At 36.7% G+C, this 22,978-nt stretch overlaps 1 protein-coding gene and 1 long non-coding RNA gene across 2 annotated transcripts; both read left to right on the top strand.

The window, feature by feature from the left end:
- The first annotated feature begins 2,869 nt into the window (after positions 1–2,869).
- LOC122668857 lies at positions 2,870–21,480 on the top strand. Its single transcript, XR_006333925.1, has 4 exons — positions 2,870–2,898; positions 16,759–16,763; positions 17,294–17,296; positions 21,375–21,480. It is a non-coding gene; the product is annotated as an uncharacterized LOC122668857 (long non-coding RNA).
- On the top strand, positions 8,914–11,535 carry LOC122668856. The gene is made up of 3 exons (XM_043865411.1): positions 8,914–9,269; positions 9,708–10,120; positions 10,221–11,535. Exons 1-3 carry the CDS (start codon positions 9,177–9,179, stop codon positions 11,479–11,481), a joined length of 1,767 nt encoding a protein of 588 aa, XP_043721346.1. The 5' UTR covers positions 8,914–9,176; the 3' UTR covers positions 11,482–11,535.
- Positions 21,481–22,978: the final 1,498 nt, after the last annotated feature.

The raw sequence follows: 22,978 nt of genomic DNA, 5'->3' as shown, positions 1-22,978 counted from the left end.
CGGACAAGTTCTTTTTCCCTATAATATATTATATATGAAGATAATAGGTGATATAAACATTTTATTATAGTGTTATTTTAAGTAAAATTGATAATTTTCTCCCCGGTCCAATCCAGCTCATACATCTCCGTTCCCCCTCCCCATGATTAGGGCCAATCAGGGTCAGCCCGACCCCAACCCCGACCCAACCCGACCCTAAGGGTGGGTCAGGGTTGGATTTTTCAAGTCCTGATTTAGGGTCGGGTGGGCCTGGACCCAACTAAGGAGACTAAGGGTTGGACTAAGGTTTTATAAAACCCAGCCCAACCCGACCTTGTTGCAACCCTAAAAGGAAGGGAAAAGAAGAAAGAAGGCATCGAACATATCAATGAACACTTGCTAATTTATCTTTTCTTAGGAGTAGGAGTAAAGTAAAGTTTAGAATATTTTTCTCTGCAAATCCTCTTAGGAGGTTTACAATGTATTGTTTATCACTTGATGAAATAAAGAAAATTTGTTTGACATCAGGATCTGTTTCAATCTCCATTTTCTGCTTCATCAATTATTGGAAAAGTCCTTGGATTACCAAGGCCAGAGTTTAATCTTCATCGCCTGAAAGTCATATTTTTCCCTGGATTTGGAACGGTCTATTGACCGAAGAAAATCAGGGAAACAGTATCGATTGGCTGGCCATTGTTGTTTTAGGTGTAGATGCCAATTGGTTAGTTCGGTTTCGGACGGACTGAATTGGTTTCAAGGTTGTAATGGGTCAAATAAAATCAAACGGTGAAGCCAAGTTAGCTTTTAGTCCGTTTCATTTTTTAGCCGGTTCGGTTCAACTTTAATTGAGTTGGCTTAACCGACTCTTATCATGTCGTGTTAGAACAAACACCAAATAAAACACGAACAGAAAACAAAAGACAGATCGGGACGACACAGAGATTTAACATGGTTCATATACCAATATGATGTGCTACGTTCATGGGCGAAGCTGAAGCAATTTCACTATGTAATGGAAGAAAGCTACATTGTACAGATCTCTCAAGAACACTCAAAACGGAACTGCTGCTCTCTCCCAGAAACCATAATACGAAAACCCCAAAAATCACTCACTTTATAACAAAGTAGGTAAAGAATATAAGTACTCCTTCAAACGGGTCAATTCATTGGGTTGGGTCGTACCGTATTACAAGGGCTTCGATCCCACACCCTAACGAGATTAGTGATGGGATAGGCCCAAGCCCTCTGCTATCATCACAGATATCAGAAAAAATCCCATTCGGATCTCTACCAAAAAATGTCGGAGTGGGTCAATCTTCAAAACAGGTACAATAATTCAAGACACACATAACATGCCGTAATTGAGCTGTTATCGGTTCAGTTTCACTTTTCATTTATATACATTAAAAACTACAGCAAATAATGATTTGGGAAAAAGTAGTCTTTCTGATAGCATTGCCCCTACACCCAGACACCACGAGATGAGGTGAAATGACTACCTAGCCCCCATGAAAGGGGGTCCACTCTCTTGAACAAAGAATTCGTTTCCTAATGATTTTTATTGTTTTTGGATCCGGTTTGATTTCGATTTCAATTTCAATAGCAATAATGGTTTGGACTGAACCTATAGGTTATGGCCGGTTCGACCCAATCCGGTCTGAAAACTAACATCCCTAGTTTAAGGTTGGAGTGAAGAGGATAATGACTTTCGAGGTTCATTAAAGAAGACCAATTGAGAGTCTCTCCACAAAGCTAGTACTAGTAGTATACTTGGCTGCACGTTTGTATTGGTTGTACTTTCACATGCCCTTTTGAATGAAACTAACTATGAATGTCCAAAGAATGTGTCACACATTTCAAATTTATGTTTTTTGTTTATTTTAAAATTTTTCTTTTTACTTTTCTCCCCCCACATCTTTTCTTTCTAATTCCTCCTTTAATCCACTTGCAATTATTTTAGAATTTCTCTGATGCACATTCCATTATTCCATGTGGAAGCCTAATACCTATACACCCTTAAATAATGGTCTATTAGCATGTGGAGCATGTGCCCAAGACCACAGTTACCAAGGAAATTGGTTTCTGTACTGGAAACTTTATAGTAATTAATAGCATCATTCATGTTAAGGTATGGAACCAAATAAAAATCCAACCAATCAAATGCCCATTCGAATACCGAAAAGGGCAAAACCCCAATCCATATAAGTACATAATCTTCATTTCAAATCATATTCTGTTCTATTTTATTGGTTTACAGTTCACACAATTAAAAAGATGTCAAAAAGGGGAAAACAAACACCCAATCCACCTGTTGATCCGTTGTACTCCAATACTCCATGGTAGTATATTAAAAAGAAATTGCAGTTCTGTTTGGTTGTAAGGAAAATACAAATATTTTCTTGAAAAGTAGAATATATTTTGTATAAAAAATCATTTTAAGTGTTTGATTGTAAGGGACATGTAAATATTTGCTTTAAAAATGAAATATATTTTACAAGAAGTACAAATATTTTCCTTCACTTTCCTTTCTTTCATTTTCCCTACAACCAAAGGGAGTCTTATCTATCAACTATCCAGATATTTCATACATTATTCATGTAAACTAGAAAAATATTTACAAAAAAAAAAAAGCATAAATAATACAGCCAAGATATAGAAAAAAATACATGATTCTTAATGAATATTACACAAATTACCTAATTATGACCTTATAGACATGCTACATTCTTTGAAGTTAATGATTTTGCCAATTGTTTTTCTCTTTCAACAAAAGAGCTTTGTTTCTATGAAGAAATTATCTATGCTAATCTTTCAATAATTCCAGCTAATTTAATTGAAGGATGCGTTTTGTTGTCACTAAGATGATATAGTGAGATGTTGTAACCCTACATTAATTGTCGCTTGTCTTCTTCTCAAAAGGTATTTAATGGTAAGGTAAAAAAAAAAAAAACTTTCTAAAATAATATGGAAGTGGCTTGTCAATATTTAAAGTTACATATAAATTTTTCGAGTAGACATGCCAATTAACTGGATTTACCTTCATTGGAAAAAAAAAAAAGTATTATACTAAAAGGGCAAAAAGGTAAGATTATGATTTTTTTTTTCACCAACCATGGTTACAATATTTTTCCTTTATTATTAAATCACCTCCATAGACACTTCTACATTTACACCAAACCCTTCTCTATCATGAAAATGACAAAGCATATATAGCCTAATTAGCCAAGCAAAATTTATTTCTTCCTTTGCCAGCCAATCAATGTCATACAATAGTGGCTGGAGTTATTAGTGACAAGAACTGATATAGATTTTGTGATTCTAGATTTATATCAACACCTCGTACATGTGATGATGGGAACCATAAATAGTAATGCTATCACCAATATTAAAAAATGGGATAAGAACCTTGAAAGGCTATGTGGTCCTTGTGTCTAAACACAGAGAGGGAAAAATGATCGCAACACCCCTAAGAAAGATGGAAATCCTACCTCTATTGATGCTTTTGTACACACTCATTGCACTGGGCCACATTGCCTTTGAGGGATTCTTCTCCCGTCAAAAAATTAGAGAGTCAATTAAATACTCACTTAGATTTCTTGTAGGAGACACAATTTGGTTCGGCCCCCAAGAACTAGTTAAAGCCGAGTCATTGGGTAACTCAGTTGAATTATTATATGGATGGATCTCTTGATGTGTATAACATTGAAATTGATTGGTTATATGTTTCTATTAAAAAAATACTAACTAATTGATAGTTATCTACTTATCCTATACCCTGGTGAAATTTATATTTTAATTTATATTTTCTATATTATTTTTGTTCACATCTTATGTAAATTTACATTTCTTTTGTTTCAAAATCCGGTGTATCACATAGGTTTTGTGCTAGTATATCATAATTTGTATTATCAACTACTAGTGAAAACTTGGAATCGCTAATGAATTATTTATTTATTTTGTTATACTCTTCACTAAAACTTTTAAGAGAAAGATCCCTCCCAAACTGCATGCAGTCTACACCCAGATACATGCCCACATGAAATGACTACGACGTCCCTTGAAATGAAAGAATTTCACCCCATTGATGGCCCTACACACACTCTTCACTAAAACTTTTAAGAGAAAAAGAAATCCCTCCCAAACTACATGCAGTCTACACCCAGATATAAGCCCACATGAAATGACTACGACGTCCCTTGAAATGGAAAAATTTCACCCCATTGATGGCCCTACACACACTCTCATTGACCCCCACGCTTGTACAAGATCCATGCAGCTTGGCTGCGATTTTCTAACTAACTTTTAATATCACATGATAGGTATTTGGATTATTTAGCAAATCAACAACCAAAATAAATGCATTTATTATGCTCATATAGGTTCAACAACAATAGAACTTAATAAATAGGAAGAACATGTTAAAAACATGCCTATGTTGAGAATTTTTTCTTTTCAGCTGGTCTATTTAATTATAAAATAATATTTACATATTTACCCTAAAATAATAAATATCGAATACAGAAATGATCTCTTAAGTGGTGGCACCTAAGCAATTTATTAATCTGTAATATTAGTGAACTAATTTGGTTTCCTTGGTTCATCACTAAAAACTAATTATTCATACACATTCCATTTAATTTTACCCAACCACAAACAAGTTCTATTCTCTCATAACATAACTAAGCATTCATGTACTTCATAACTTTTGCGATTCAATTTTCAAATCTACGACTAAACTTAAAGAACTAAAGTCTCTCTTCATTACTCCAACCCCAATTGTTTCTTGGAAATTTCCTTGACATTTTAGCAATTCTATTTGTATCATGGGTAGGACTGTAAAAGGATCGGATTCGGCTCAAATAGTGCTATATCTGATTAGCTATTGGATGGATTCAGATAGTGTTAAACGGATACGAACAAAGATACAGATCGGATATTTTATCCGTTTACATGTAAATATAGCTTTTCGGATAACTATAGCTTATCTGTATTCGCATCCATTTAGCTTTTGGACGGATTCGGATAGTGCTAAATAGATACGGAAACGGATTTCGGCTATGCATTTACACCCCTAATCATGGGGTCCATTTTGATTGATTCTGCAATATCTATAAATTATTTGTGGTAGTCTTAAATTTCACATATTGTACTTATTTATTTAGTCCTTGCTCTTTATACACGTTTTACATATATGTTGTTGTTTATTTATCATCTGATTATTCAATCTTTCAAAAAAAATATTGGTCCTATAAACTACTTTGGAACAACCACCCCCACCCCTTTTTATAGTTGAATGTATCAATAATTGCATTTTGTGTGCTACTTTACATGCATTTGGTTCTAACTTTGTGACTAATGCTTTCATTTTAATCTATCTCTTTTTCATCTATAATTGAACCAAAAGAATTTATATGCATTTATTATAAATGTTACTTCTTTATTAATCTTAATCATATCTAATTTTTCTAATATTTATTAAAGTGATCGAATTGGTTTAATGCTTGAAATTAGTAAAAAAAAATGTGCTAAAATAAATAAAAAACTACTTGTCATTTCAAAATTATCGTTTTTATATTATTTTTTACTTAGCTATTGATGAAAAAAAATCCCTTCTTTCAACTTCCTCAAAATTCTTTTTGTATAATAATTAAAAGAGAGATTTTCTTTGGTTAAAAATTTTAAAAGAAAAAACACACCATTTTTAAGAATTAGTGAAAATAAAAGTGTTGTGTTTCTTCAAAACTCGATTCATATATCTGGTTGGATATATAGTTTTCAAACTTTATTGACAGGGAGACCCTAACCTCCCCTTTTGTACCAAGTTTGACTTCAAACAAACATCATCATTTGTTAAAATATAAATTAAGAAAACTAATCGAAATACAAATCTTAAAAAGATTATGGACCATCAAAATACAAATGAAGAATGCAATATACTTGGTGGTCTGCATGATTATATGTGGTCCAAACTTTGACATGTAATAATATATTATCTTTCTTCTCATTCCATATACATGTATTAGAAGGGAATACGTGGAACCTTCCATAAATATTAACCAAAATGTTTGTTTTCCATTTGACATTTTGGTAATGAAATACTTTTACCTCATTTGTTTCATTGTAAAATTTTCCACACTGCAAATAATATTTTACATGAAAAGGTTTTTTCATGCAAAATTTCTGTACTTTCTTAATGTCTTTTTTCATATTGTATATTAAAACAAGAGAAGAGGGATCCAAATGATGTCAGGCTGCAGTTTCCCACCGAGAGGGTGGGAGACCAGATCGCCCAATAGGGGGTATAATTATGAAGATGAGAGAGATGATTGCGCTCCTCTCCAGGGAGCCCAGCATGCCCAAAGAGCATCCAGCTATTGGGCTATGCCGCACACATCCCTAGGTGTACGCCGAGATGTACGTGTGCGATACAGGCCAACCCTTGGATACCCCTTGGGCACTCCCTGGGCGCTACGCTCCCTGGAGAGAAGCCGGATCCAGATGGAGAGTATAGGATCCATTGGGGATGTTAGGGGGTGTGCGTAGGAATCTGTACACTTCCATCGTGATAATCTTTTTCGGTGAAAAATCATATTTTATAAGAAAGCAAATCTTTATCTCACATTTTTACGAGGAAACAAACGGAACCATAATTCAATATTCATAAGTGTTTCGGATCATTGAACAAATAAAGGAGCTTCAAATGGATAATGGATCTGCCACTTGATTCGATCATTGAAGGATTCCAAGTAATGCGGGACCCTAAAATTTCCCATTGCCACGTGGAAACAGCTTAGAAAGGATTAAAAGGCATGTTATGAAAGGCTTACCCATCAGGCATAGAAGGGCTGGTATGGTATCGTATCGGGTGTAAATTAAAGAAAAAAAAACAAATCACTTATTATCCGATTAACGCTTTAAAATTAGAATCAGATTGGATCGGTCGAATCGATCAATTCAGATTAGAATCAGCCGTGATTGATTCTGATTCCGACCATTCTGGAGTGGCTGGTTCTTGGGTTTTAAGAATTGAATTGTTGGGTTTTAGGTCAGAGGGCCAACTCCAGGGTTTAAAGATATGATCAAATCGACATGAACAGTTTTGACCTTTGATTCTAAGTTTAGAATTCTTGTGGCCACCTTCATTTAAACACTGAAGAATTCCAAAACAGGGTTTTAGTAATTGGTATCAGTATCAGAATGAATCTCGGTCGATATTGATTTGGATCGAACAGATTTATTCTTATTTCTTTTGAAAAAATAAAGGTTTTACACTTTTACCCCTGTTCGTATCAATCCATCGATACAGATCGATCAAGAATCTGTATCAGTAACCAATACCGATTCTTCAAATGAATTTTTATCCGCTACTGTGTCATCGTGCGAACAGCAACGACCATGTGTGCATAAGTACAACAATGGATAAAGGTCGTTCCTCAAACCATGGTCCAGAACGAGTATTGTGACTCGAGGTTGTAAAAATGTGAGGGGCACACAACAGCTCCAATAGCGGCGTTGGAAACAAACCACTGGGAGGTGCATTAATGACGTGGCATGAGGTAGTTGCCACTAGGCATATAGAGCCAACAACCAAACTACACCCAAAATAGGCTCCAAAAATCCAGCTGTGTTTTATGCTGGACATATCTGACTCTATCAAAAGAAGGGAAAGGATTTCATCAGCCACGTGGATAACAGCTAGGCACATTGATGACGTGGTATGAGATGGCACATGGAGATTGTAGAAGTTGCACCTTTTGCAAGCCTTTGGATCGGGTAAGTTAAGTTAAGTTAGAGAGCCTTAAAGGCAACTTCATCTGTCTCCATGTGCCTCAACTTAAAAATAATATTATTATTATTTTTCTAAAGTTAGAAAAATTAAATAAATAAATAATACTTTATAGTTATAAAAGCGTGGGTGAAGGTGAAGCAGATTAAAAGAGGTGATACCCCTCACCCCCCATTAAACTTTCACAAGAAAAAGAGCATGATTCTTGTGCCTTACGAGAGACGTCACTTTCTTTCCTCTTCTCCCTCCATCCATCATCCCCATAAATATACCTATCCCTTCTCCCTACTCTTATCTCAATGCCCTCCCCCCTATGTCTCAGATTTCTCCTCTCTCTTTTGGTTTAATGACTAACTTCTCCTCTTCTTACCATTAGGGGATGTCAAAAACAATTCACATTGGTTGAACCAAATCGGATTAAAACCCGATATAAAAATATGAAATAGAAATCCGTTGGCCGTTAAAATTCAATGAAACTAAGGCAACATTTGGTATGCAATCTTGGAATGCATTTTAAGTTAATTTTGGATTCTCCGATGATAAAAATAGTAGTTTTTATTGTCTGAGAATGCAAAATCAACTTAGAATACATACCAAATACAGCCTTAGGCCATAATCGATAAAATCGAATGTCAATAGTAGCAAATCGATTAAACCCATAAGTCATAACTGATCAAATCGAACATTGTCTAAATGATTTTGATTCAATTTGATCTGATACATATATAAATTGAATTAAATTGATTAAAATCGAACCAAACCGAACCAAACCAATTACCATATTGTCCTTGCTAAAAACAAAACAAAACAAAACCATGGTATGGGTAAAAAAATAATCAAAAGCTAGGCCAACAACCTTTATATGACTTAATGTACATAGTCAAACCATACTTTCTCAATGGGTGTTGGTTAGTCTATTAGTTATAAGAGGTAATCATCTGTTTTTAATGAAGATTGAGAAGACTTTAAAGAAGATAGGGACAAATAACAACATATACAAGTCCTTTGAATGAGAATGAAAGGATAAAATGGTAAATGAACTGTTCCTTGCTCTTTTCATACTTAATTTTGCTGGACTTCTCTTTACTTGCTTTTCTATCTATCTTCTCCTTTTTCTTTCTTTCTTTCTTTCTTTATTAATGAGAGAGAGAGAGAGAGTCATCTGTGTTGGCACTTGCCAGCGAAGAAGGTGAAGGATCAAAGCTTTCTCTGAGTCAAAGCTGGCATTTTTTAGGGTTTTTTTTCCGCCCCACCACACCATCTTATTTACCCTTAGAAATTTTGGTTTAAATCCATTGCTTCTCTCTGCATCTCCCTCGCTTTCTCCGGGTGCGTGGGGGGTGTTGATATTTCCCCCCCAAAAAAAAATTTTCTCTTTTAGGAGACGAAAATGTGGAGGATTTGAGATTTGATGTTTGAAGGTTTTACAACCATTACAACCATGTCGACTTCTCCTTCTTTGGCTGGTGGAGAGAAGAGGCATTGGTGGCTTAGCAACAGAAAGGTGTGTGGTTTCTGTTTAAGATTTTGGAGCAGTCGCTTTACTTCCTACTGTGCTGGAGAATGTTGTCTTTCTGTTTGATTTTCATCTTCTTTTTTCTAATATTCTTGCACGGTAGTAGAATAGAACAGTAAGCTTCCTGGGTTTTTGTTTAGAAGCTCTAGTAGAAATGGGTTTGCCTTGCAATTGCTTTACTCCCTTTCTGATTTTCTGGGCTGAAAGGAAAAAAATTTGAGTGTGAACTTGTCTGCAAGAATCCAACCCTGTTGGGTTTGTTAATGGTGGTTTCAATGGTTTCTCTGCAATTATGTGACTGAAATTTCAGCTTTCAGTCTCCAATGCTGCTTAGATTAGTGATTCAAATTGGTTCCGGAATGGGTTTAATGTCTTGTGCTTTAATCTCTCTCTATTGACCTGAATTTCTTTTATTTCTCCTGACAGATTGTTGACAAGTATGTAAAAGAAGCTCGAGTGCTTATCGCGACCCAAGAGCAGTCGGAGATCGCTTCAGCCCTTAATCTCCTCGATGCTGCCCTTGTTCTTTATCCGCGGCTCGAATCGGCTCTTGAGCTTAAAGCTCGATCTCTCCTCTACCTCCGCCGGTACAAGGAGGTTGCTGACATGCTCCAAGAATACATACCAAGCTTTAAAATGGTGTCCGAAGAATCGTCCCTGTCTTCTGATAACTCGTCCCACCAACTCTCGAAGGAACGAGTGAAGCTCCTCTCCTCTGATCACTCCCCTTCTGACTCTACAGATAAAGACCCTACCTTCAAATGCTTTTCTGTTTCGGACCTGAAGAAGAAGGTCATGGCCGGTCTCTGTAAGAACTGCGAGAAGGAAGGGCAATGGAGGTATATATGTCTCCCCGTTTCTCACATATTTTTCGGGGTTTCAAAGATCAAATTTTTATTTGGTATTGATTGCTCATCATCTTTGTTTATGGCAATGCAGATACTTGGTTCTTGGTCAAGCTTGTTGCCATCTTGGGTTGATGGAAGACGCTATGGTCCTCCTTCAAACGGGAAAACGTTTAGCTTCCGCAGCATTCAGGAAGGAAAGCGTGTGCTGGTCTGACGACAGCTTCTCCGCCAACTTCGCTGCAAGCAGCGATCGAAGCAACGCCAATCCTCCGACTACCCCAACAGACTCGGAGTACGTCGCTCAACTCCTTGGGCACATCAAGCTCCTCCTCCGCCGCCGCACTTCCGCTCTCGCAGCCTTAGACGCAGGGCTCTATTCGGAAGCCATCAGGCACTTCTCTAAGATAATTGATAATCGCCGTGGTACTCCACAGGGCTTCCTTGCCGAGTGCTACATTCACAGAGCTTCGGCCTATAAAGCCGCCGGCCGGATTGCAGAGTCGATTGCGGATTGCAATCGGGCCCTTGCACTTGAGCCAGCCTGCATCCCTGCTCTCAGTACTCGAGCCAGCCTCCTTGAAACCATCCGATGCTTTTCCGATTGCCTGCGTGATTTGGAACACTTGAAGCTCCTCTACGATTCCATCTTGCGGGACAGGAAGCCTCCTGGCCCTGCTTGGAAGCGTCACAACGTCAGGTACCGTGACGTCCCTGGCAATCTGAAGGGCTTGAGTTTGAAAATCCAGGAATTGAGGCAGAGAGTGGTATCAGGGGAGACAGGCAATATAGATTACTATGCATTGATTGGATTGAGGCGGGGCTGCTCGCGTTCGGAATTGGAGAGAGCCCATTTGTTACTTACCTTGAAGCATAGGCCAGATAGGGCCATTGGTTTTATTGATCGATGCGAGTTTGTGGGTGATCGTGAAGTTGATTCCGTGAAGGACCAAGCAAGGATGTCAGCATTGGTATTGTATCGGCTTCTGCAGAAGGGGTATTCGACGGTGATGACCACGATCATGGATGAAGAGGCAGCTGAGAAAAAGAGGCAGAAGGCAGCAGCTGCAATGCAACAAGTCCAAGTAATCATCTCTGAGCAGAAGTTGGAAAGCGAGAAGAGTAGTAATAAACCACAAGCAGTGGAGATAAAACAGAGGAGCCGAATTGATTCATCAGATTACAGTGCAGTAGTGAATGAAGTCACAGAGACGAACAATGCAGCTGCGGCTGCCACTGCAAATGCGGTATTCCAGGGCGTATTCTGTCGGGACATTTCCGCGGTTGGGAATTTGCTTTCGCAGGTTGGGTTCAACCGTCCAATAACGGTGAAGTATGAAGCATTAAGCTGCTGAGATGTGTGTTCTTAAGACCGAAGAAATTGGTAATGGAGGAGACCTCTCTCAATTCTCATTTCTCAATTGTCATCCTTGTTTCTTTCTGGCACCATCTCTTCTCCTTGTACAAAGAAAAATGGAGAAAATGAAAAGACCAAAAAAATGGGAAATTTTGTTACATTCGCTCCCTTCCTCATGTGTAGTTGCAGTTTCGATACTTGGGTTTCAATAGCAGTTCTCGTATTCTATTTTCTTTTCTTTTCCTTTGAGCAGGTAGGTCATTTTGTTGTTTTTGTTGTTGTTTTTTGTTGAAGGTGTACAGTGCTGTACCTTGGGTTTCTCCTCTCTGGTAGTCTTATAATTACATTGGATTTTAGCTATAACCTGTAGGGGCTTATTTAGATCCCTAGTTTTGGGCTTTCTTCTGCGTATTCTTCGCCATTGTTTCTTAGTTTGTCGATTGCTTTGCTCACTAGTAAAGGCTAAGAAGACTATCTCGTGTTGCAGAAAGTGGGGAATTGTTCTATCTATCCTTGTAAATAGATATCTGCTGCAATGGTTATCTATTCATTCTGATGTTCTTCTATGTATGGGGGTACTACTGGTACTTTGGGCAGTGCTCTCGTCATTGCTCTGTTCCTGTGGTAAATGGTCCCCCTTTAACAACTCCAACACTCCAAGCCCCTCCAGAATCTCAATTAGTGCGTTTAGGGGTGGGGGGCCGGGCAAGAAGAGGGAAAGGGGTGGGGGAGGATTGGATTGGGGAACTTAAATTTATCCGTTCCTCTCTTCTCTCTCCACTCTTGGGTCTTCTTCATAGCCAGTTTTGCCAGGCGAGATTGATGTCAGAGTCCTGTACTGCATTGTTGTGGCTGTGTGATGGTATTAATTGCCCATTAACAAAAATCATTCTTTTGCATCTCGACCTTCTGGACAAACATTATGACTCAGGGTGGGCTCTTTTCTCTCTCTTTCTATTTTAGTTCAGTGTGCAGTGAAAGTTATCATCTCCTTTTGTTTGGTAGAAACCTGTATGTCCATTTAATATCTATAGTTTTGGGTTGGATTCTGTACATGTCTATGGTCAGGTATACTTTAGTTACACAATGAGATGAGAAAAGAGGTTGTTGACACTCTTGAGAAGCCATGAGTTATATAGTCTTACATCAGTTTTTTAAAGTTCTTGCTGAGTTGATCTCTGTACTAGCTACAATTTCAGGGGATGATATCTGTTTCAAAAATTGTTTGGTTTGATTTTTGCATCTTATTTCAGTACAATAGAATTCACGTGGAATAAAAATTCTGAAATAGTCCATTCAGAATTTCTATTTCATTTGATTTCACTCTTGCTTTTTTATTACGACATGTTTAATTTGATGGGCAGAATAGTAATTTCATGTAAAAAATAAAACACCATACTTTTTCTCCGAATGGTCTCACCACCACCACCACTACCCCATTATCATTACCCATGGTTTTAGTGTACGGTAACGGAACGGATATCGGTAGCACATAAAATCGATATGATACTGATATGGTATCGGCTTGGATTGGTTGTATCGGACAAAATGACCCTTGAAATTCTTTTAAAAAATGACATTTCTAACCATTTTACCCCTTGTTTGTACCGTGCTACCGATACGGTATCGGCACAGTATCGATATCGATGACTAGCAAAATTGATATGTATCACCCGATACGAGCAATACGATACCGATACTTAGGACCATGTTTCTACCTCGTCACCACCTCCGCCACCACCACCTTTTCCAAAGGATGGATTTTATTTTATTTTATTTTAAAATATTCCATATTGATACAATCAAAACAATTTCAATTTTTGACCAAAAATTTCATGAAATCAATCTAAAATTGAATAGAAATCATTCGATATCTGACCTTGAAACTTTTAAGATTTTGAGTTGAATCCTCCAAACATAGTTGTTTTGGATGGGATAACCTTATCAACTTTGAGTTCAGATCTGCCATCAGCAGGAATTCAGGATCGATTGTATCAGCCAAAAGATGATACCAAAAACCCTACTAAAATAAGCCACTCCGAAATGTCCTATTGGTCTCTAAAACCCTAATCCGATCTCTCAAATCTAAAATTCAACAATTTGATACCAAAAACCCCAAAACCAATCACTTTAAAAATATCCGAAATCAGATTGTTCATGACCAATTCCAATCTGAATCAATTCAAGATTCAATTACCATGACTCTCATGGCATATCCAATTATTTTTGGCCCTTATGTGATGAAATTATCTTTCTCTCTCTGTCATCTTTGACTTTGATTTGATGCACCACACCACACATTCACACACCATCATGGTTCCCAAGTCACAACCCCCCTCTCTCTCTCTTATGATTCCATACTCTGGCTGAACTGATATCTATGCTAGATTTTAAGATTAAAATTATTATCGAAATAAGGGGGGAAAAAAAAAAAAAACCCCTAAAAAAAACTCATATATAATGAAGGATTTTAACTTATGTGCAGTTTTTAGATACTCCTAATTCCCTTAAACAAGATTAGGTGCAATGATTCTAGAGACAGCAGGCCTATATTAACATTACATTAATAAGACGTATCAGTACCAAAACAAAATAATTAGGTTGGGTTTCATGTGATAATCACCTTACAAATAATGGTTGGGACCATGGTTTTAGGTATTGGTATCCTATCAATCGATACATATTGATATTATCGAAGATCGATAATATTATAGGTATCAATACGGATCGACTGTATCAGTCAAAAAATAAAATTTTTTTTTATTTATTATAAAAAAATGGGTTTTTGATCTTGAATCGCCCGATTCTATCGGTATTATCCAATACCATATTGATATCAACGATTGTATGCTTAATATGTTCTTCAATCTTAATTCATTATAATTCCTGTTTCTTTTTCTTTTAATTTTACTTAATACAACAATTATATATGTTCTCCTTTTTCTGTGGGGGCAGCTTAACTAACTTATAATTGAGATTTCTATTTCTCTCAACTAAAGAGATAATAAACCCATCATGAGTTCATGACAACAACAATGAAAATGCTTCAAGAGTCCACTCTTTAGGTGGTTGGTGATTCCACTGTAATCAATTTATAGAACCAAGAAAAAAAAAATAAAAATAGTAGTGTCAACTCTAAACAGGAAATTCTACTATTAATTTTTTTTTAATAATTATTGTCTTTCTTTCTTTCTCTGTGGTTGCCATTGTAGAACACCACAACCATAAACATGAGTGTACACAGGGGTCCATCTGTGGTCGTTTTGTTCTAAGTTCTGATGACATCAAAATGGATTTAAGATCAGACCCAAAAAACAAAAAACAAAAAAAAATGTTCTCTTTCTGAGAAGATGTTAAAGGACCTTAAATTATTGGAACTCAAAAGGATAAAAGAACAAAACAAAAGTAAGCATATGGAGGAGATGAGGATGGGGTAGAGGTGAGCTAATGCATAATCATGAGACTGGACCATCACCATCAGATTGGCTGGCCATGTTATAACAGAGCAGAGTAAGGTAGAAGCAGAGGAGGGCCTGCTCTGCTTTCTATCTTAATGTTACATCTTTTACTTCCTTAGCAAAGAGAGAAGAACAAACAAAAAGGAAATAGGATAAGGTTGAAGAGAAGGAATTTAGGGTTTTAAAATATTGGCATCGGATTGGTTGGATCAGTCGATTTGAATTGAAATTGGTGAAGGCCAATCCAGCTCTGATCCTGGATGGAATTGTTCCCGATCCAGATCGCGATTTCAGGTTTTTATACCTTGAAGGATAGGGGTGTCAAAAGTTGATCTGATAAATTAATAATCGGACATTTTTTATGGACAAAAGTTTTCGTGCATGATTGTGTAAACTGTTTATAACCTGATTAGCCTAAGAAAGTTTCATCTCATAATCTCTTCTATTTAGCATTCAAATACCATGTCAGACCGGCCAGTCCGATTTTTAACTAAACCAGAGTGAACCAGGTGGCCAGTTCCTTCCTTTAAACTTGCCAGGCCTTCCCCTGCTTCTGAGTGCTCCACATGGGGCATGTTTAATCGATGCAACAGTGGTGACTGATTGGGTGGCAAATTCATAATTGAGATTGCCAGCCATGAGTCAACAAACAACAAACCCACACACCCAACCCCCCCACCCCCCTCCTCCTCCTCCTCCTCCTCCTCCTCCTCAAATCCATAATCACCAAGCTTTGGATTCTGTAGTTCTCTTCTGTGGCAGGTCAAAGTCAAACTTTATGAAATTTCAAACTTCCAACCCCACCACCATCACCCAATTGGAGGCAATGAGACAGCAAATTCAAAATTCCCATGATATGATAAATAGTTTTGTAATCGAGTTTTCCTCCACCCACAGTGAATGAGATCCTATTCACCAAGGGACGGGAGAGGGCAAGGATGGGTATCAAAAAGATATTTTATAATATATAAAAATTCTAAGAGGGGTTAGTGAACCCTAGATTAATGGTAGGTGAACCGTCCTCTATGAGTGAGGAAAACTTTGTCCATAATTTTATACCCATGATATTATGATTTTTATTAGGAAGCATAAACATTGCATTGCAAAATAATTTAAACTTCTTTTGAATGGATCATGAAAATGTTATCTTATTTTTGACAAAATTTATTAACATTATTCGGTGTAGGTAAAAATCTGGTGTTCAAAGCAATTTTTTGATTAAAAAATTCATTTTTTTTCACCAAAAATTTAGGGTTCACGTTGATTCACCGATACTGTATCGATTAGGTATCAATATTAGGAACGGCCGATACACCTGACCCAATACTGATTCCTAAAACCATGATAATAAGTGGAGCCAAGATGGATTGGGTCCCTAGAGTAGTGTGGTAAGGGATATACCCTTCTATGAGGACAAATTTGAATTCAAAAAGGGGCCCATTTGGGGGGGGGGGGGGAGTAGTTGTTGAGTTATTATCAATACCAGTTATCCTCTAGCTGTGTTTTGCTGTTTTCCCTCATATGACTGGAATTTATAATAAGCCTCATCATAAGTGCCCTAACCCTAATATTATATGGGATGATAGGTGTTAATCAACAAGTGTTTAGTCTCTTTCTTCATTAATTTGGATGGTGCAACTACTGTGGCATCAACTTGATTTCTTCCTCTAATGGCCGCAGCTCTTGGCGATTCTTCTTGGCAAAAGAGCCTATTATCCTTGAAGTCCTCTAGGGACCCTCTATTATTTCTGATGTAGTTGCCCTTGAGGCTATACTTTAAGGGTGTAAATCGGTTTGTAACAGGGTATTCAGTTCAGTTCTGGTTCGGTTCTATGGAATATTAGTGTGATCCAGGTCCGGATCAAGTCTGGCCTCGGTTATGAAATTTGGTACTTGTACCGAATTTGTACGATTTCGGTTCCTACATGGTTCGATTCCAGTTCTGATATTTAGTTTATACTATAATATAGTAGTATTATAATATTAGTAATATATATTATAATATATTAGTATTATAGTGTATTAATATACTATAATATATTAGAATTATACTATATTAATGTACTAAATTATATTGGTACCCAAATTCAATTCGATTTCGGTTTTAACCATTGGTTCATACATTGGATCTGAATAGTAATAAAGTCTCACCTTGGTTCTGTTCCTCAGTTCCAGATTGTGACTAAATTCTATTTGATTCAGGTTATTCGGTTTGGATCCGGTTTCGGTTTTTGGTTCTAGTTCTAACTTGACAACCTTATATACCTACTTCAAGTTAAACTATCCTAGTTTTCTCCCCTCCAATCACTTGAAAGTATTGATGAAACAAAACAGCAGAGCTAGAGGGTCCAGCAGGTCCCGCCATACCCATACCCCTCTTTTGTTTCACCAATACTTTCAAGTGACTAGAGAAGATCCATGGCTAATTTTACTTCTTAAAAAAACATAAGTGTTTAATCATATGATTGGGAGATGATTATGATTTTGGGGGGAGGAATCTAAATGCCAAGCCACAGAAAGAAGTGCGTCATGTGTGAATCACATACACGGACTCACATGGTCATCAAAGAGAGAGAACATCAACGAGTGTTAACCATGATTCTAAGTAAAAGTATCATATCGACCGTTGCTTATTAGTATCGTTGGAGATTAATGCCAATACAATATCGAAATACATTGATTGTATCAGTCAAAAACTGATCCATTTCTAAATTTACGTCGGCTACCAACCTGATATAATCTAATACAATTCGATTTATATCAATATTATACTAGTATCGATATTAATACAAACATCGATACCAATATCTAGAACTTTTAGTGTCAAGAAAGATTGAGAATGTGAAAAATCCCAATATATACATCATGCATTTTCCCTTGTTGAGTTATTATTATCTTGTGGCGAAAGAAAAGGATGGGGATGAGTAGAAAGTAAGACAACTCCCCACAAGGGAAACTTTAAGGCTTAGGCTTTGTAGTTAGGGAGAATATTAGCCCTAGCCCTAGCCCTAGCATATTTTTTTGTTTATTTGCAATGGTGGATTCTTTCCTTTGAACAGAGAACCTTAAGCTGGGATGTTTGAATCTGGGGAACAAATAAAGGGAAGAGGAGGAGGAGGAGGAGAAGAGGTGGGAAGAGACTAGGGTGATGATGATAGATGATGTCAGATAAGGCATGTGAGGAGCCTCAATATCATGTGCTCTCCATTACATTTATTTTATTTATTGAATGTTTTTCAAAGATTAACTTTAAGAGATTTAAGAAAGAAAAGTTTTAACTTGAAGAGATTTAAGAAAGAAAGAAAGAATATTAGTAGTTATTTAAAGACAAGAAAGTACTGTCAGTGGCCAAGACTGAAAAGCTTGAAAAAGGGGATGAATGCTTCTGCAATCTCTCTCTCTCTCTCTCTCTGCATTTCCACTTCTCACTTTCACATGTGAGAGAGAGAGAGATGATGATTTTAGAGTGAGATACGCTTACCGAAGATAAGCAGAGACAAATGAAGGCTTTGTTAAAAAAACAACATTTTCTGACACTAAACAAGATTTGGAAAAGTGGGTCAGTGCCTCTCTCTCTCTCTCTCTCTCTCTCTCTAATCTATTCCTATGACTTGTAGTAAGGACATACCAGGCTGTCTGAACACTCAAAAGGATGGCTCTCCATTGGCTAAAGCTCTTCTTAACCCATATTCCTTGTTTGGCTTAGCTTTGCTTTGCTGCTTTCTTTCCAACTCCTGTTGTATTCTTCTCTCTCATTTATTATTCTATTGCTAAAGCCCATGAAAGAATTTACCAAAAAAAAAAAAAAAACAAAAAAGCCCATGAAAGAACACACAGAAACCTAGAAATCAAAGAGGCAGTAGCAGTAGTCATTTTCTCATGCTAATTAAAATGGACTTTGTTTGGTGAAATATATATATAATTGTCAAACATTGAGTAGTGAGTAGACAGGCGAGAGTGGTTTTAACTTTAAATACAAAAGCTTTAACTGTTTTTCAGTTCAAACACAAGTAGCTATATCTCAAGTCTTTAAGAGTGAATAGAGATAGAAGAATAATAATGTAAAGAAGGTGCACGTATGGGGAACTATTATAGATTGTCGATCTCCATTTTGTCAATAACTTTCCATTGCATGTTACACCCCATTCCATGGTTTTAGGAATCGGTATCCGAAGGCCCGTACCGGTCCATTATATCGGTATTGACATTGACCAATATCGATACCTGACCAATTCGATCGGTGCAAATATGATTTTCTTTATAAAAAAAATATATATATTGTATCGATATCGGCATCGACGACGGCTAGTAATACCATCATCGACATCGTGAACTAAATCCATGCCCTATGATGGAATACTCACTTCATATAAAGAACCTACTAAAGACATGCATGGTGGGCCGAGTCTTACTGGGCCAATTCAGTAAGCATTCTAAAGATTTACACTAAAAGCCATCTGAAATACTTCATATTTTGGGCTGGGTTGGACTATTAAACTTGATCTAGGTTCTTAACTCTTTATCTTTTAAAAGTTAGGCCCAGTCTAAATATTTCTATTTGGAATAAGTTTTCCTTCACCTCTGAAAAGGAAGAATCTTTTTACCATTGGTGATGTGACCCAGTGATTGGACTCTTCTATCATTATTAACTCTCATACCATATTGTACGGGTCGAGAATACTATTGCCCATGCTAATCAAAGGGTCAGATCTCCATGGTAAGGAGACTGAAACCGGATGCTACTGTCATGAGAATCTTAATGCAATATAAAGACTCCAATACAAATGCATCTTTAGACATTGTGACTGCAGTTAAACCGAGACAGGTAAGAAATATAAAATGGTGACAGGACTTGTATACGGGAGATTCCTCCTATCGAGCTTGTCTCATAGGGGACGAGGAGTGTTTTTGGTCATTTCGGATGGGCGTGCATGAAAACTTCTGCCATATAAAATTCATAAACACCGGATTAGTTTCTTGACGAATACAGCATTACGAATTTGTGATATTAGGGTTTTTTTTTTTTTTTTGATATTTCTCCAAGATGGATCTTATTCTAACCAGTTTCTCATCCAATCATGGATCTAGTAATCGGTATGGGGATCGGACGAATTTGCCCCTGTTTTTTTTTAAAAGCTGTTTTTTTTTATATTATAAAAAGAAAAATCTTTTTACCCTTGATCCATACTGGTACACTGACATGAGACCGACCAGAAAAAGGTATCGGCCTTCCGGTACTAATAAGGATCAGCCGATCTGATACGATTCCTCAATCCATGCATTTAATTGCAAAGTGGCTGATAACCAGGCTGGTATTGCTATTGGACAAGTTCAATATGGGCCTAAGATTATTGGCTTGATCTTCCTTTCATGCCAAAGCAAATGCCAATGATTCTATAGAGGACTTCCTTAAAATGGATAATGCTATATTGCCCCCAACAACATTACTTCACCCCTATGGGCTATGTATGTACAAAAGAATCTGGTTGTTCATATGATATAATCTACAAATTAACTAAAAGGCTTGTTCGGTCTTGTTAAAGGTTACTCAAGATAGGGTAGTGTCTCTATCGTGAGTTATGTTGATTCAAAGTTTAGGCTTTTGTTTTACCCCCCCCAAAAAAAAAAAAAAGTTTAGGTTTTTGTCAAAATTGAGTTTGAGTTTAATTGTTAGCAATTAGTTTTAGTGTTTCTTTTCCTTTGTCCTTTCCTTTTGTCATATTGTAATTAAGTGTTGGAGTCTTAGTAGGAAACCTACTAAGACTCTACTTGCTGATTTATAAATAGAGGAAGTTAAGATAAGAGGTACTGAATCCTATCGTGGCAGGTTGAATACTCTCTCTCTCTCTTTCTTGACAATTGTAGGTGTTTGAAAACGAATCCTAACATGATGCAAAAAGGACTTGAAATCGTAAACAACAATTACATAATGAACACAAGGATTTACATGGTTCGACAAGATTGCCTACGTCTACAGTGAGATGAGATCTATTTCATTATCAATGGAGAATAGGGTTATAACCACTCATCCTCACACCTCTCTTAGATTTTGCTAAAGAGAAAAAACTCTCGCTACATATTTATAGCGAAACCCTATACAAGAATTTTACCAAAATAACCATATAGACCTTAAAAATTTTCTTGAGGACGGCAACCCACAAATCCCCGCATGGACCGGCTAGTTCATCAAAGTCCCATCAAAATAGTAGATTAATGCACAAGTGGGTCGATTCCTCCGGGCCTCAAGGCCTACAGCCTCTTAATGACCCTTCGGAATCAATCCACAAACCAAACGACGTAATACAAGACATCGTACCCCAACAATAGATACTAGTTTCAGGTCTTCATTTAGTTATGGGTCTAAATGACACATGTATAGGATTATTTAGAACTTGACACATTTTTTTTATTGCTAAAAGTTTTTTTTTTAAAGCTAGGGATAAAAAAGGATTTAAAAAAATAATTTGATAATGAATTATCATTATGTCATTATCAAAAGTCTCATTATCTTGCACATTTTCAAGTATACATGTTAAATGATAGGTTATACCCTTATTGAAAAAAATGTGTTAATACTAAAAAGGCAAAATTAAGGATTTACAAATTACTTGACACGTAAATGGCAAGATGTCAATAAGAAAATACCATGTCTTATTGACAACTCTATAGATGTATTTAGAACATGTAACTTCTTTTAATCATCTCTTGTTTTATTCCCAAAAATTCTTCAAGTCAAAGGCAAAATAATATTTTCAAAATTGCAATATCACTAATAAGGTGGACTCAAAGTGTGCTCACCAAATTGAGATACTTGGCTTTTCATCCACTCAACTTGGAGTTTTTATTTGAAAGTGACTTACCCTTATGCCATTTTCAAGAGTTGTTATTATCTTGCCCACCCTTCGACTATACATATAAATGACAAGTTTTAACGTCAAGAAAAAAAAAATTTGGGTTAAATAAAGAGGGCAAAAATACAAGACTACAAATTATGACACCTCAAGGGGTGTCAATAGAAAATCCCCTAATTAAAATAGGGAAAAAATTGGTACTCCCTCTGTACAAATTCCTTTATACCCTCCTCACATAATAAACAATGATACCCATATTGACGTTTCTCTCTCCTATTCTAACAACGTGAACACCATGTGGGTCCCATATAGATGATACCATTTTCCAACCACTCATTGGTTGTGGTGTATAGATTCGTTCTTACACTACCCTTGTAGGAAACCCTAACCCTTAAACTAGTATCAATTGTTTTTGCAGGTCAAGCGTGAGCTGGGTCTTCCTTCATATTATTAATAATCTCCTACAGCTTTGGTCAGCTTACGCTTGAGTTCATCTGACAATCTCTTTAGGAAAATGTGTGTGAGCTTCTTCATTGGTTTCCCTTTCCTTGATGATCTCCTCATCACCAAATATAGCAAATTCTTTATAGTTGAATTGTCAACCAACGATACATGACCTATCCACGTACCATCTTGTTGACTTGTAACAAATAATGACTAGAAAATCATATGTAACAATTAATGAGACTAATAGAAATGTATATGTCCTAGTAATAGATATGTGCAAGTGGTCACGGGTTCGAGTCTGGAAACAGCTTCTTTGCGAAAGCAAGGGTAAGACTGCGTATATTATGACCCTCCCCAGACCCCGCAATAGCGGGAGCCTCGTGCACTGGGTTATGCCCCTTTTTTTTTCCATGTGCCATAGCCATTAATGCCTACAAACAAAATTTATGTTTTATCATTTGTATAAAATGATCTGTAAATAACTTACTGGATTATTTGTAGCAACTCAACCATTGATGACGTTAAAGCTTCGAGTGTTTCCCCAAGGTCTTTGGTTTCAGAGTAGTGGGGAGGAATATAAGTTGGAGCTACTGATGTACTTATGCAAATATCCCCCCAGAAGAGCATCCATGGAAGTATCATTCTTGGCCTGTACAAAAGATATTACTGTGAGTTGATCAATATCAATATCTTTCTCTGACAATCATCTTTGAAAGCACAACAAAGATATAGAGATAAC

Source organism: Telopea speciosissima, chromosome 7, assembly GCF_018873765.1.
Source record: "Telopea speciosissima isolate NSW1024214 ecotype Mountain lineage chromosome 7, Tspe_v1, whole genome shotgun sequence".
NCBI lineage: Eukaryota > Viridiplantae > Streptophyta > Magnoliopsida > Proteales > Proteaceae > Telopea > Telopea speciosissima.
The sequence above is the reverse complement of the archived record's forward strand: the minus strand, read 5'-3'. Positions and strand labels throughout refer to the sequence as shown.

What these genes read in the sequence shown, in the direction of transcription:
- LOC122668856 (XM_043865411.1), top strand. Translation starts at nt 9,177, where the DNA reads ATGTTTGAAGGTTTTACAACCATTACAACCATGTCGACTTCTCCTTCT. An exon ending in GGTGGCTTAGCAACAGAAAG is followed by an intron (nt 9,270 to 9,707) that starts GTGTGTGGTTTC and finishes TTCTCCTGACAG; the next exon opens with ATTGTTGACAAGTATGTAAA. An exon ending in GAGAAGGAAGGGCAATGGAG is followed by an intron (nt 10,121 to 10,220) that starts GTATATATGTCT and finishes ATGGCAATGCAG; the next exon opens with ATACTTGGTTCTTGGTCAAG.